The sequence below is a fragment of the Thalia democratica genome, chromosome 6, assembly GCF_965202585.1.
Source record: "Thalia democratica chromosome 6, ktThaDemo2.hap1.1, whole genome shotgun sequence".
Classification (NCBI taxonomy): domain Eukaryota; kingdom Metazoa; phylum Chordata; class Thaliacea; order Salpida; family Salpidae; genus Thalia; species Thalia democratica.
Genome location: NC_139170.1, coordinates 61,985,810 through 62,002,402, shown reverse-complemented (window position 1 = coordinate 62,002,402; position 16,593 = coordinate 61,985,810). Strand labels below are relative to the sequence as shown.

Genomic DNA, 16,593 nt, shown 5'->3' with positions numbered 1-16,593 from the left:
AAAATAGCTTTAAGTTTTGTCTGTAAACTGTTGTAACAACATGTGATTTTAAAAACTCTTTAACAACCTAAGTTAAACTATTTACTGATTGAATAAAATATAGCGTACAGCTTTGTAATAAATCATTCGATTTTAATAAGTTTCAGTGCTACGAAACTAATCACCTAATTTATATTAAACATTGATTGCGAGAAGTTTATTTATAAACTAACTATAATTAACTTTTTAAAACTACAATAAGGTGAATTTAAATAAAAACTTTCATAGAGAAACTGCTCGAACTTTCTCTATTAATCGCAGCTGCAGACGACTTTCTATTATTACGTCATAACGTCTAACTTCCATTAGGTGGCGCTATCACAAGTTTATATTTGTCGATGACGACAATTTAACGAAACATGTATAAAAAGAAAAAAATAGTGGTTTCTAATCTAATATAGTTCTGAGCAGTACACAGTAAGAAAATAAATAAAGTATTAGAAATAAAAGTTTGTTAAAATTAAAAATAATTTGCTATTTTATAGCTTTTTATAGAATTTTTACATTCGTATTCAGTTTATATAATGTTATATTTGTCAAGTTTAATAAATGTGAAAAGAACAACATTAAGCTAAGTACTTCTACTTAAAATTAAATTTTACATATTATAATTAGAAACTATTTTGTTTCCAAAATCTACAAGTTTTGTTTTGTAGAATTTTGTATGTTGGCTAAACAAGAAAAGATTCAGGTTGAGAAAAGTTTATGGTAGAAAAAAATACAACTTTGTTTACAATGTTTTTTTTTCATTTAGGATAAATTGACTTTGATAGAGAAATAAAACATTAAATAAAACTGTGAATTTTGTGTTTAAGCTTTATTTCTAATTGAAAAAAAAGAAAGTTAAATTTCGACGGTTTTGAAGCTTATTCTCAACTAATTTTTAAAGTATGGATGATAACTTACTAGTTTGATGCTATTTTTAGATCGTATGCATCTTATTTTATCTAAGTTATAAGCAAATAGTAAAATAATATGGTTCAGAATTAAGTCGAGTAATGGTGTTTTTACAAAAAGTTTTTCTTCTTATACGTATGTTCACTAAAAATTTAAAAACATTTAACAACACCATAAATAAAATATAGAAATTTACATAACAAGTTTTAAACAAACAAAACTATAATAATGAGTTCATCAAAGAAGATGTATTCGATGCAGTCGAGCTCCATGTGCGAAGAATCAACCACTATCAACAACAAGAAAACCAGTTCCATGTCACAATCTTCATTCAGTGAGGAGCATTATTCCTCATCATCATCCAAATCTTCTGCTATCGATTCAAGTAAGTTCATAAGAATAACTTTCATTAACACATTTTAAAGATGTCATCTGCTCTTTTTTAAACAATTCGCGTTACATTTAAGTAATGTTTTTATAATTATAACTTACAATAAAATAATTAGCAACATTAGTATCTGCTTAATTTTCTTTTAAACAATCGCTTTGCAGTATAAATGTAGTTTTGCTATTATTAACACCAAAACTATTTTTAATAATTGAAAAATAATTTTTTATCTTAAAAATACTCCTTTGTCAAGCTCAAAATGTTTCATATTTTAAGCTTATCATATAATATGTATTTAAAAATCTGGAAAAAATAAACACAAAGCTTCAGCTTTCAATATCTAATTCATTTAAATCAAAGTTTTTTAACTACAAGTAAAAGTTAATTAACTAAACTAAAAAGCTTCAACATCCTTAACTTTCTTACATAAGTCATTTTAATTGTTTCATTAAGATTAGAACAAAACCAAATCAAACTTCAAACAAAATTTATGTTTTTTTCTGTTAACAGGTTTCAACAGTAGCAGTAAAGCGGTGAAAATGGGTTCTTTTGATAATATCGGTTTCGGGAATTCCCTGTTAGAAGACAGCGATATTATGATGAGGGACACTTTTGGAAAGTTTGTATTTTTATTTTAGATAATAATAGAATATTTTATTTTGTTGATAAAAAGTAAAATCTTAAACATACAGAACAGCGTTTTGTCTGTAGGTTTTTAGTATTTGATTTTTTTTCTAAAAAAAAACTATTTTTATATTTATAATCTAAAATATTTTATTTTGTACGCAGCTGAAAGTTGTAAAAAAATTTAGAAAACTTTTCCAAAGCTAGTTATTTAAAAATTAACAATAATAAATAATATATAAATAAATAAAAATAGACTGCCTAATTAAGGAGAAGCCTTGTAGTTTTAGAGCTTGTTTGAAATACAATAAGTGTATATAGTATTTTTTTAAGTTTTTATTATTTTCCAGGATGAACAGAAGACTGGACAACCTGTCCACAGGTCTGGGAAGATCTCTGGACACCGAGGACCTGTTGAGGAAACACGAGATCGACATGAACCAGTCGAAAAGTCTCAAAACATCACAACTTTCAAAGCAGTCATCCATGTCTTCTATGAACTCTTCCATTAACAAGAAGAAGACTTCATCGCTGACTCCCGATCAAAGGAGTCCCGAGATCGATTTCGAGAGGCAGAAGAAGGACTTCGGTGAAGGAATATTCGCTGATTTGGACAGGTTGGTGGTTTAAAGTATTTCCTTGTAAAATTATAAATTATTTTTTAAAAGTATGTCTTTGTAGTTTATATTTAACTGTTATTACTTTGTTACTTATGTGTACTTAAAGTTACTACCTGTGAAACATAAAATAAATATAAGATAAGTTAGTTGTTAAAATGAATGAGTAAAGACTTTTTAAGTAACTTGCAACTTTTAATTTAATAAGTTTATTAAACACAAAAGCAAAAATGCTCAAAGATAATTCAAAGACCTGGTGTACAAAAAAACCTTTCGTTTATCTAGTAATACACCACATGCTTAAGTAAACTGTTTATAAATATCTTCTTTAAATTTGTCAACTACTTGGTTTTTTTTTATACGTCTAAGCCTACAAAACTTACAAATTTAATTTACCATAAAGCTATTTACCCAACATTTTCAAATTATTTACAAATGAAAGCATCAAATACATTTACAAATTTAGTTCTATATTTTACACAGGGAGATAGATAATTCAAAGCAAGACGCAAAAGAAGCGAGGTTGAGGAAGAACCTTACAGATGTACAAAATGCTAAAGACGAGCTTGAAATGAAGAAGAAATCAGTTCTTGGTGATCCCATACTGGACTGATTTGATTGGCTGATCGAATGTTGAACTGGTTGGATGTAGTATTAGTATTGGAAAAAAAATTAATGGACCATTTTATTTATACACTGTTTATTCTTTTTTATCTTGACGTTACAAATGTTATATTTTATTTTGATTGTGAATGTTTTGTTGAGCATTAAACTAATTTCACAACAGTTGTTGTTTATTTAATCTAAAGGAATGGTTGATGATCAAAAAAAGAAAATTTAAAAGATATTTAAATTAAACCTTTCATAAGTGAGCTTGAAACTTAGAGTTGTTTGTTTAAAAGTGTTTTGTAAGTTTAGTCTTACACCTTAAAAACTGTTGTTTTTTGTGGTTAAAACATTGATCTATTGACTTTAGTAATCTAGTTGATTAATTTAAAAAGTGCTGATTTATTTAGCTCAACCTTAAGCTTTTATAAACTTAATAACCCTCATTTGAGTTTAATAAAAAACTTTTATCTTGTAAGCTTAAATTCTTATATTAATTAAATTCGAACTCTAAATGATAAGTTAGTGTTTAATATCTATTAAATATTTTAGTAAACTTTTAAAACACAGTCAGATAAATTGTTATAGATGCTTCTATTGTATTGATAAACAGTTTAAATAAGTATTAATCAATAAAAACACTTTTAGTTAAGTTATTTGAAGCACAATTAAAAAACTAGAAGTTTTTGTAACAGTTAGATATTTTTTTTTATTTTAAGCGTTTTGTCGCTATTAATTCAACTTCAAAACAAAGTATATGTTGAATAAAAACTAAAGTAAATGTTTTATATTTTTTTGTTAAAATGTACAAGTGTTGAAAGATACGTACAACGAACTTTGAAGTTTATCAAGTGCTCTGTAACGCCTAAGTAGGAGCTTCAATTAAGCTTGAGACAATACAGTGCTTCTAGTCCTTTGGGAACAACTGTATTGTTAAGTGCGCACCTAATTAAAACTTGATGGCTGGTAATATTTATTTAGCTAGCAGAAGACAAAATAAAGTTGCATAGTTCTTGTTTAACTGTAAATTTAAAATTGTGTTTTTTTAAGGGTTTGCAAAGCTAAAAGTAATTGTTTTTTGACCACTTACTTACTTTAAATCTTTTTTTTTTTTAACTAAATAACTTTAATTAACTTTACTTTATTTTTGTGCATTGTATGTTGAAATTAGATCACAAAGTTTTTCTTTGTTTTAGTACACTATATAAACATGTTTATTACTATATATATACATATACACTATTTACAGATGTTGTCTTTTAGTATATAAACGCTATTTCTACTTGTTTAATAAACTGTATATATATAATTTTTAATCTTATCAATTTTAGATTAGGTTTTTTTTGGTCTAGAAACCCTTTTGTTCCTAAACTTATTGTAAATGTTAAAAACAGTTTAGCTTTAACATATATTATACAATAAAAAAAGTGCTTAAAATATTTGTTCTAAAGACCTGGTGTACGAAAAAACTTTTCGGTTATTGAACCAGAATAGCTTATTGTCTTGTCTGGGATTATATAAAAGTAGGGTTGTCGGATATACATAAATATATATAATATAGAATGCACAAAACTTTTAAAGTTTTAAAACAATCTATATAGAACAGGCTAAATAGATTAATATAAAAGTTTTTTTAAATAGGTTTTTGTAAAACTTGACATATGTGTTACGAAACAAAAATACTTCAAACTATCTATTAATAAGGGAGGAAAAAACGATTATTAACTAATTTTATAATCTATCTCTTTCAAAATTTTATAATAGATTGCTTAACAGTTGTTAAAAAAATTCTCACTAAACAATAATAATTAATAAAATAGTTTAAGTAAATAGCAGTTATTAATAACAGTTTAAATCTAGCATGTAATAATATTCTCAAAATCTGTTTGCTTATTATTTACACAAGTAGAAGTTTGTTGATTTTTCATGTAGTTATATATTTCAGTCAGTAAACGAGGTTTACAAGCTACATTTATGTTTTGAGTACACATGAAAACACTTTTTATGAAAATTTGAATGTTTTTTCTTCCAAGGTAAATATATGAAAAGTTATAAGTTTTTTTAACTTTAGTATACTGTTTTTTTAAACATTTTGATTATTTCAATTATTAACAAAATTATAAATTTAGTCTAAGTTTGAAATGCATTAGTTAAAAACTCTAAAACAATTTATCTACCACTTACATTTATTTTATATACTTTTTGTTATATAACTTTTTAAAGTAAACTTTGTCAACTTTTTAATTTATTTATATGTGGTTTTTTTTTTTCAAAAATTAAAAAATGTTACAAAGTTTTCAACGTTAGTTTTGATTGTAGTTATATTATTAAATTGATGTACTAAAAACAAAGCTCTAGCAAACTAACTAGGATTAACATATCACTAAGCATTTTTTATAATCATCAAGACTAACCCGGTTGAAATTAACTTGTTAATACATTGGGCATAACAAAATGTTTTACATAAACTTAACCAACGTGTTTTTATACTCTAAGAGCTATAATTACTAATAAAAAATACTCGTGTTGACAAACGTTTATTAAAAAACAACAGATAAATATTATAAGATACTTTATAATATTTCCTTTACAAAATCACACTTTAAGTTTAATTAGATATATAAATCATAATTAGTTGTTTTATATTTTCTAAACTGATAAGTTAACACGTCTTTAAAGTTCAAATAAATGGTATTCTAGAATGTAGTTCGTTGCTAAAATATTTTTATACTAATCTATATAACTAAAATATTTGACGGTTTATCCTTAAAAAAGTATCTTTAATTATTTAATAACAAAGGGACTAAAATTTGTTTCAGAAATTTAAATCAAAGTTTTCCATAATCCATTTTTTTACAAGTTTATAACTTAGGTGTGCAAACATATATCGAAACAGAGTACTTGGTTTATTTCAAGAGACTCTTGTAGTTTTATGAACTATTTGAATCAAGACAAATTCAAGCAGATAGTTCTTAACAATTCTTACAGATAATCAGTTGAAAAAGCAAATTAATGAAAACACTAGCGTTAGTTGCTAAAACCTGGACTTTGACTAACTGGGAGATAATCATAAGGTAACAACAAGTTTGATCATGCTACATAGGTTATCAATTTACTGAAAGCTTGTGGTCTGGTGATCGCTGTAGTATGATCAATTATTTTTATTAAATTGATTTATAGAAAAAGATACATTTTGAAATTCATTAAACCCATGTTTGTATTACTACAAAACATTACCAAACAGATAGGGTTTATGAGTTTTATCATCTCTAAAAATTCTTAAACTTCAAATATACAATGTTTTTTTTTTCATTTGAACTTGTTATTCTTAAAAGAGTTATTCAGCACTTATAGAAAAAATGTTTGATAGAACTTCAGAAACTTTTTGATTAGGTCTAGTGAAATTTTTTACATTTAAAACTATGTACAAACAATTTTTTACTGAACGTTTTTTTTAATTTTGTTACGATACATGTATAGTTCAAAGCTTTTACACTTAAAATTGTGGTTGTTTAATTAGAATCCAACTCATTTTCAATAAAAAGCTTATAAAATCATCAATTCTTTAACTGACTATTGTTTTTTTTTTTTGCCAAGTAATTTTATTCATTTCAATTTAAAAATCTAAGCAGCTGTTTCACTTAAGATTAAAAAAAAATATTAATTTTAAGAATATTTTGTAAAAACTAATTGCTTGTAGATTTTATAACAGCAGTCACTTGATATTTACTCAGTAAAAATTATTACTGATACAAAGGCATCACTTTTATTTATCAAAACTTAACAGTTTTTTTTAAAGGATTTTTTTTTTCCAAAAAACAATCAGTTAATACAATCCAAACATAATTCTTCACTTATGTTATTAGCAGATTATAATTTTTAGTTGCTATACAAATAAAATTTAAGGGCTATTTAAATAGTTTTTGGTTTTTGTTCTGCTAGTTGATTACCTTTGTTTTCTTTTACTGTTGTCAATATACATAATGCGTTTTGAAAGTATTTATCAATTATTTACTATAAATAAATGCCTTTCATTATATATGCTAATACAAAATAGCTTCAATACATCTTGAATAGCTTTAATACATATTGAATAAATAATTGAGTTATATGAAAAATTAACTGTTTTGAACTTTAAATTAGTTTTCACTAAAAGACAAACTTTCAAAACCAAATCTTAATAATTTATGCTTCTCAAAAGCAGGGTTTCCCAAAGTGGGCCAGGTGGCCCCCTGGGGACAGATACTCAGGGGGCCACGAGCAGCAAAGGGGGAAGAGGGGGGCCATGAGCAGTAAAGGAGCCACAGGGGGGGGGACATGGGCTATAACTCAAAACTTACACTAGATATTCTTGAGTTGCAGATGAAGAGCAAAGAAAAAAGTCTTATGTGTATTTTATCGTAGTTTATGAGTAATCTTGTTGAATGGGGCCATTGCTTTTACAATTTCTACAAAGGGGGGCCATTTGCAAAAAAGTTTGGGAAACCTTGCTCTAAAGTGTAGAAAATACTATTTTTAGACTATTTATTGGCCACCTTCAATTCATTAGATGACAATTTTTTAAAGTCATATGCTTGCCAACGCCCTAATTAGCAACTCATTACACAAACAAGCAATATAATTTGTGAATGAAGTTAATTTTACTTATTTGTGTTATATTACAATATCTACAGATGGTAAAATACTATTTGTGTTTACGAACTTGCTCAGAAAAAGAGATTATATATTTTAAACTGCTTATGTTTCGTCATTTTATTCACACACGTTTCGTGTCAGAACTTTTCTAATTCACCCTGAAATTTCTAAATTTATACTGACATTTTTCTAAACTGGAAAAAAAATTGTCCTTTAAAGGGCGATTTTGGCTGTCAGGGCGTGCTAATTAGTAAGACGAAAAAAAGATAATTTATTATTAATGGAACAATCTCAAGCAAATGGGGAAGAAAAATATTTTCATTTATGTCAAGGAAGGCGTTTATGAAAAAGAGTTTAGAAAGCATTGCCTTTACCTTTGTTGGTCGGCGCCAAATTGGTCTCATAACCAGATGAAACAACAATAGTGCAGTTTCGTACTTTTGTTGAATTTAAAACAATCATAAAAGTTTTAGAATTAAATGTTTTGTTAACTTGGTACAGATAAGTTTTACATTTTATTACTAGCTCACTCTTTATTTAATTTTTTAAATACCATAAACACTGACAAACTAACTGTAGAATAAGTTAACTAACCCTTTCACTAGTAAACATAGTCACCTTTTTGCAAACAATAATTTTTCATCAAAAACTTAAAGTTATATCAAAACAAAATAAATAACATATTATATAAAGTTAAGAAAAGTTGTTATCAAATTTATTTAAGAAATTTTCAAGCAACTGACATTTAACCACTTTTTCCAAAAAACTGATTTTGTCTGGTCATGGATTTTGGGACTTAAAACTTTCATTGAATTTAAAAACTTATACATGATCTATAACTTAACTTTCTTATTAAAATCTCTGTATAATTCTTGTGAGAAAAACTACCAAACTTTCTGAGTTTATACATAAGAGATCAACTTTAAAAAGATATTTTTACACATAAAACATTGTATTATACTTAACAAAATGTAAATAGCAACTTTTCTTATATAGTAACTTTAAAACTACAATATATATCTACTGAGTACATTTATTATCCAGTTGGTGTAAATTCCCATTGTCTGATTTACTTTAATAACTTCAAGATAAACTTATTGAAGCTTGAATTTAACTTAACTGTTGACCAGTATAATTATCATATATTAGAATGTAGAAAAATACTGTATTTAAGCTGTACAAAAACATTTAAGCTTAATGCTTACTATTAATTTATCGGCTTACTAATTCTGAGTTAATTAGAAACAAAAACAGTCTATTTAAAAGAAACTTTATTGTAGCATTTAAAATGTCAAAACTTTCTCATCAAAAAAAATTTAAATGTGATAAATATACTGAGTGATAATTAAAATAATTGTAGAAATAAAATTCAGTGGGAAGATTAAATTTCAAAATGTTTAAGCTTTCCACGACAAGATAATTTAAGAAACTAATAAAAATTGTACTTTATCAATTTCTTAGTCTCCTCTAATTGAGTTCGATATAAAATTCTGAATTATCAAATAAAATTTAATGAAATAATATATACAATTTTATATTTCACAAATAACTGGTTCTACAACTAACTAGAAACTTCTAATCTCTCCTAACCATCTAAGATTCTAAGCTGCCATTGATAACCTGTTTTTAAAAATAGATTTACTTTGAAATCTATGAGGAAAAGTTAGTTTCTATATAACATAAATATAACTATTTTACTACTAGTATCACAATTAACAAAGAACTTGTAAAGTCCGGTTTTAGGGTTTATCTTATCTCAACTTAAAAGATACTGATTGATAGTTGTACTTATTGTTTTTATAAAAATTGCTGGTTTTAAAATGGTTAAAATTTTTTGTTATGTGAGGGATATTTCGCATGTTACTAACTAAGTTATTTTTCAAAAATTAAAAAAAAGGTTTTAAGTAAACTTTTATAAAAACTAGTAGCTAAGATGTTCATTACTTTCCGTTGAATTTAAGTTAGACTCAATATTTCTAAAATTTAATGTCATTTTTTTGACTTTATTAGACTCTAAAAAAATACAACTAAACGATAATGTGTATTTTATTTTAAACAACTTAGTAAACTTTTAATAACCTAATCACTTACTTTTTAATTATAAAAATAATCAGACAAGACAAGTTAAAAGTGTATTTTGACAATAAAACACCAGAAAATTTACATGTGACAACAGATAAAAGTATTAGTGATGTTATATATAGATTAATTAATTATAAAATAATAACATTGCCTACTGATTTTCAAATAACAAAACTCGGGTAGAGATTAAAAAAAGTTATAGTCATTTAAATTTTAGTTATTACAACAATTGATAATAAAAATAAGTCGTTTAAAACTAGGTACTTTGCAATTAACTATTTTTTTCAACTTGCATTGTTATGTGTGTTTTGCTTTTGATGTTTAATTTACTTAAGTGTGAAGTGATTTTTTTTTCAGAACAATTTTAGCTAGTTACATTTAAAACAACCATTAAATTTTAACTTCAATATAAAAAAATTAAAAACATAAAATAAAACCTTATAATTTGACTAATAAGATTCAACTTTTTGTGAATTAACTTAAATAAAGGTCCTGAAAAAAAGAAATCAAATCAATCACAAACTAATAAATAGAAACTATAAGTTTAAAAACACTTTTAAAATTTTAGTACAACTGAAACGTCATTTCAACAATACCGCAAGGTTAGACGACATCATTTAGACAAATTTAAAAAAATTTATTAAGTTGAAATGTCATTACTAATTTACAGTAGAGTTGAAACGTCGTTACTATTTACCCTTGCACGTTTTTAGCTTCCATCTCTTCAACCATGCACTGACCCATGCCGGCCGGTGACATACTTACTCTCACGCCAGCTTTCTTCAGAGCGTCAATTTTGTCACTGGCGCCTCCCTTACCGCCTGCAATGATGGCACCAGCGTGTCCCATACGTCTGCCTGGTGGCGCTGTTAACCTGTAAACACATTTAATCGGGTTATTATCAGGGAGGTATATCTGTAAAAAGAATTAATTGTATTAGGGGGCACTTAAAGGATTTTAAATTGTGTGCATATGGAACAATAGGTGAAACAAAACAGGTCTGGTGGCGTAAAGTGGGTTAATCGTAATACGTGGGATGTAGTCATATATAATGTTGACTTGTAAAGACATTTTTTCAGTTTAACATCAGGGCTATTTACTTGTAAACACATTTAATGGGTGAGGGGATTTAAACTTTTTATAGGGTGTAATAGTTTTTAGTTACATTTTCGTTTACTTAGTTAAACTATTGAATAGATAATATCTGAAGTTAAATATGTTAGTTTGTCAATACAAACTTTTAATTTAGTTTAAACAGGGTTCGTGCGCAAAATTTTTTTCATTTAGCCTGATTGAGACCCATTTAGCCTGACATTTTTTCAAATTAAGAAAAATCCCCTTTAAAAGTCATTAAAGGTATTGTGGGATATGATTAGTACTATTGTAGTCTCCGACTTCAACCAGTTTTATCTCAAAAATAGTTTGAGCTTTAAAATCTGCAAAAAGCATCTCATAGCTTAGTTACAACTCAATAAAATAAAACTGAATTTTGAAAAAGATGATTAACCTCCTTATGCTCTTAACATAACAAATTCAGTAATAAGTTTTAAAATAAGTGTTATATTTAATCTATTACAAGTGTAAAAATTTAATATATATTACTAAACACATTTGTTCAACTTGATTTGGCACTAAGTAAAATATTATAACCAAATGATTTATAATAAAACGATATGCATTGCCGGGTTAAACCAAAATTTAAAATGAAACGCTTACACGAGTATAAAATAAGTAAAAAATGTTTGTTATAGTATTTTGACTAATACTTAAAATTGATAGATAATTATAAATCTTAAACTCTAAATAAATACAGTGACTGTTGATGTTGTATCAGATTTTAAAAGCTTAAACTTAAATTAAAAATAACTTTAATATTTTGTTCTTTGCAAAGAAAATTAAATTGTACCTAAATTTTGTACTCCCACAAAACTTAGTACTTATATCTTAAAGCCAAGTTTTAGTGTTGTGAACATTTCTAACAACTTTAAAAAAACAGTTAAATATATGAATAAACTGCTAAGAGTTTTTATTTAAAAAGTATATGGTATAAAGCCTTTAAATTAGAAATTAAAACAGTTCAACCAACTAAGCTCTGAAAAACGTAGCTGGTGTAAACAAATTCAAACAAACAGCTAAGTTGTTGAACTAAATTGTAATGTTAAACTGTATTTTTTTATGAAGTTTCATAATTATGACGTATATAATCTACTCAAAACAAAATAATGAAGACTCTTAAAAGTTTTTTTAAAGATTCAACAAGAGGTTTCAAGCATTTATTTTTACAAATACTGACTGATTTTGTCTTTAATAACTAAATCTTTAATTTGAAATAAATTCACATCTCAATTTGATCTTAAAAGATTTCTCAATTGTTTTTAACCAAAAGTCTTTAAGCATTTGAACTGAGAAAAACTGAAGTTCTTAAATTTTTAAATAAAAAAACTGATTTAGCCTGACGTTTTTCAACTTTTTTCAAAAAAACTGATTTAGCCTGACGCGCATGAACCCTGTTTAAATGGCTTTAATTTTGAAAACTGTTCACGACATAGACATAACAACTTGGCAACTATGAAGCCCTAAAATAGTAATTTTTTGCTTGTGGTGTTTGAAGAGGATTTTGAGTAATTAATTAGGAGTTTTAATTTTTTTTTTCATTATCAAACTTTGTTTATCAATTATATGTAAACTAAGTTTTACTTGGAAACAAAAAACTACGGGTTTTCCTTTTAACTAACACAACAACGGAAATCTAGCCGATTCATAAAAGAAACACTTTAAAAAATATATATTTACTAAATAGTATATAAAAATTTACCCAGCTATAAATGAAACAAATAGTGTTCTTTTGCATTCAAACATTAAGTTTCTTATTAATATTAAATATCTTATTTACTAACCCAACGAAAATGAAACAACTGGTTTTCTGTTTGGATCACTATTATGTTTAAATATATAGCTTATTATTATAATTATTTATAATTTTTTTAACTTCTACTAACCCAACAATAAAAGATACAACTGGTTTCCTTTTTAGACCAGAGTTGTACTCAAATATACAGCTTAATAACAGTATTTTAAAAAAATTCTAACCCAGCAATGAAAGATACAACTGGTTTCCTGTTGGGTCCAGAATTGTGTTCAGCCAAATATTCAGCAGCGTTTTCTTCAGCGGTACCACCTGAATTAAAATTTACATGACTTAAGAATTGTTGATTTTAAATGCTACTTACAGGTTTTAGCTCAAAGAGTAGTTAAACTACTTTTTTGCACTGAACTTTATGGGTTTTTTAATACAAATGCTGACCAAAGAATATGAGACAGACAACTTTAATTTAAAATAAATGTTACACTCTTTGAATACACTGTTTGTTCCTGGGTTAATTATTCGTTTGAGATTCTTACATGTGGATAAGCTTTAGGTTAAAAAAAAACAATTTTGTTTATTTTCACTACTTTATTAGTATATTTAAGTGATACACTATTTAAGTAATAATGACATATCAGATTGTGTACAAGTTAAACGTGTGAGTAAACTAACAAATTAGATATGAACTTAACTAACTTGTAAATTTATTTAAAGCAATACTTAAGTGAAAATTTAATTTAAGTAAACAGCCTCAAACCTTAAATAAACCAAACATATCACAAAGTAAAATCATTAATAAGTTGTAATTTTCCATGTTAATTAAGTTGCAGACAATTTTAAAATACTAAAACCAGAATTTAGTAACATACTTACATAGAATTTAGTTTATACATAGAAAAGTTATAGTTTTTTTCATTTAATGTTAATATTTAATTAATAGTAAGAAACAAATACAATAATTTTAATCATACCAATTTCTCCGATGAGAAGTATACCCTCGCACTGATCATCATTGAGGAACACTTCCAAGCAATCGATGAAATTAGTTCCGTTGAAGGGATCTCCCCCTATTCCGACACACAATCTCTGTCCGAGACCAGTGACAGTTGTCTGGTGGACTGCCTCGTATGTCAAAGTTCCTGTGAATAATTTAAATTGACTTTTAGGAAACTTTTATATAAATCAAGAATGTTTTGGACAAAAAAGGAACATGTTGTTATTGATATAAATTGGGGTATGATACAAAATATCGCTTATTTATTTAAAAACTAAAGAACTAAACTTTATTTTATTAATAATTTCTATTTTAAATGTTAGTTGTGCTATTGTTTTAATAAAATACATAATTCTATTTTAACTCAGTAACTTGACTATTTTTTGCCAATTTTTTTTTCCAAATTCTTAATCTAAAAATTTAATAGTTTCAATTCCTTATAAGACTTTCTTTATCAGAAAGTATGTAAAATATGCTAAAGAAAGCACCTTTAAACTATTGTGTAAAATTTAATACGTAATACTATTAAAACTGTACGTATTACAAGTATGTTTAATATATAAAAAGTTAAAGCACTTATGTTTATAACGATTGTTAAATAATGAACTAAATTTAAATATCAAACAACAAACCAGATCTGGACACGATGCCGATTTTGCCAGCTTTGTGGATGTGACCTGGCATGATACCGATTTTGCACTGTTCAGGCATGATTATGCCGGGACAGTTTGGTCCGACCAATCTGGTCTTTGACTGCATTGACAACGCTGTCTTCACGCGGACCATGTCCTGTGAAAAATCTATTGGTTATGTTGAAATTTTAGCAAAAAACTTGAAATTGAGAAAAATATTTTAAATGCACTTGAACTATTATTTAACACAATCATACTATTAACATAGATAACAACTACTTACATGTTGAAATAATATCTCAATAATAAAAAATATATGGCAATAACAAAAATGTTTCTTATATATTTCTAACCTGTTGAGGAATACCTTCAGTAATGCAAACAGCCAGGGGTATTTCAGCCTCAATAGCTTCCATGATGGCTCCGGCAGCAAACGGTGGTGGAACATAAATAACACTTGCGTCAGCACCTATTGAAACGTTTATTTAAAATTAATTTATGTCTATTTTAAGCACACAAAATATTGTTAAAATGCAATTAATTTAACATATGTGTAAAAGGAATAACACATTTTTAATTACTTATCATTAATAAATGATAAAATTAAATTGACTTAAACATAACTCATTGTATTTTAAAGGAACTTACAACTATGAACACTTATTAGATAACCATAGATATGTAAGTCTATATCAGTTTAAGCAAGTTAGAATTAAGATTTTACTGAATACAAATCAGTTTATACACAAATTATTTTGTCATTGCTTTGTCTACTTAACACATTTTGCATGAAATGAAACTAGTTTCTTTCATAGCATCACCAACACTTCCAAATACAGGTACTCAAAAATTCATTAAATGAAAATAAATATAATACAAATAATTACCGGTTTCCTTCATTGCATCACCAACAGATCCAAACACGGGAACTCCAAGATGTTCGGTTCCTGCCTTGTTGGCGTTGACTCCACCAACCATGTTGGTTCCGTATTCAATCGCCTGCTTACTGTGAAATGTTCCCTGAATAATGCTTTTTTTGAATATAAGTAGTTTAGTATGATAAGGCCATAGGGGGGGGTAGGCCATGTTTTTTACAAGTTGATCTTATTTTATAGAGTTTTTACTAAGCTTCAAGTTGCTTTTTACCGTTTTTAAAAATTCGAATTAGTTTTTGAGATATGACCGGCCAAAGTCGGGCCGCATAACAGGTTCCTTATGGGGAAGGAAAAACTAAAACGGTGAAAAAAGACTAATGCATTCAAAATCTATCTCCTCCTTCATTTTTTAAGCAATCTTCTTCAAACTTTCACAGTCTATTCTTTATACAATAACAAAAAAACGTTATTTGTGACTTTAAAAAATTTTAAGTAAAAATACCTTTTTTTTGAAAAAAAAATTTTTTTTTTGATAAAAAATCACTTTTTTTTTTAATTTTTGTCATAAAATTTTTATTTTTTAAAATTATTAAAATTCACAAATAACGTTTTTTTCTCATAATGTAAGGAACACTTCCTGAAAATTTGAAGAAGATTGCTTGAAAAATGAAGGAGAAGATAGATTTTAAAGCCCGTTTTTAAAAACTCGAGAAAAACGGCTTTAAAGTTACCCTTTATATACCCTTTATAAAGACAACCCTTTTATATAACCGGTCATAAAAAAAAAGTTACTTAATATTTTCAAAATCTAAAAAAAGCATCTGATAGATTATAAAATTTACTATAATATAAGTCTATATGTTATTTTTGGTCAAAAAATGGCTTCTACCCCCCCCCCCCCTATGGCCATAAACGACATTTTAGCAATGCTTTTATTATTAAATGTTTTCCAAGCAAAACGTTTTTACAAAAAAAATACAAACTTATTTACAATTAAGATCCTGACATAAGACTTAAGTAATCTTGTCAATATTTAAACATTTTTACAAAAATAAATCCAGTTAATAAATTTAAAAAAATGTTTACCAGTTAATCCCTGACAGATCATTTTGGTGTTCTTGTCAATATTAAAACATTTTTACAAAAATAAATCCATACCTGTTTACCAGTCAATCCTTGGCAGATGACTTTGGTGTTCTTGTCAATGGACAGGTTCTTCCTGGTGAGGTCATACTGACTTGAAGCTCTCGAAGCTGATTGGTTGATCTGACGGGCCACCAAACCGCGGAAACTGCTGCTTATCATGTTGATTTATTTGCTATTTAAACATTTATTCAA

General features: G+C 26.5%; 2 protein-coding genes across 2 annotated transcripts; one reads left to right on the top strand and one right to left on the bottom strand.

The window, feature by feature from the left end:
• Positions 1-1,104: 1,104 nt before the first annotated feature.
• On the top strand, positions 1,105-3,351 carry LOC145838227 (uncharacterized). Its single transcript, XM_082945788.1, has 4 exons — positions 1,105-1,321; positions 1,835-1,943; positions 2,299-2,565; positions 3,049-3,351. The coding sequence occupies exons 1-4, from the start codon at positions 1,165-1,167 to the stop codon at positions 3,176-3,178; spliced, it is 663 nt and encodes a 220-aa protein (XP_082801914.1). The 5' UTR covers positions 1,105-1,164; the 3' UTR covers positions 3,179-3,351.
• A 6,572-nt stretch (positions 3,352-9,923) lies between these two features.
• Positions 9,924-16,592, bottom strand: LOC145838365 (succinate--CoA ligase [ADP/GDP-forming] subunit alpha, mitochondrial-like). The gene is made up of 7 exons (XM_082945943.1): positions 16,414-16,592; positions 15,268-15,400; positions 14,734-14,849; positions 14,381-14,537; positions 13,726-13,893; positions 12,979-13,066; positions 9,924-10,762 (listed from the first exon to the last, which is right to left on the bottom strand). The coding sequence occupies exons 1-7, from the start codon at positions 16,558-16,560 to the stop codon at positions 10,582-10,584; spliced, it is 990 nt and encodes a 329-aa protein (XP_082802069.1). The 5' UTR covers positions 16,561-16,592; the 3' UTR covers positions 9,924-10,581.
• Between the last annotated feature and the right edge of the window lies 1 nt (position 16,593).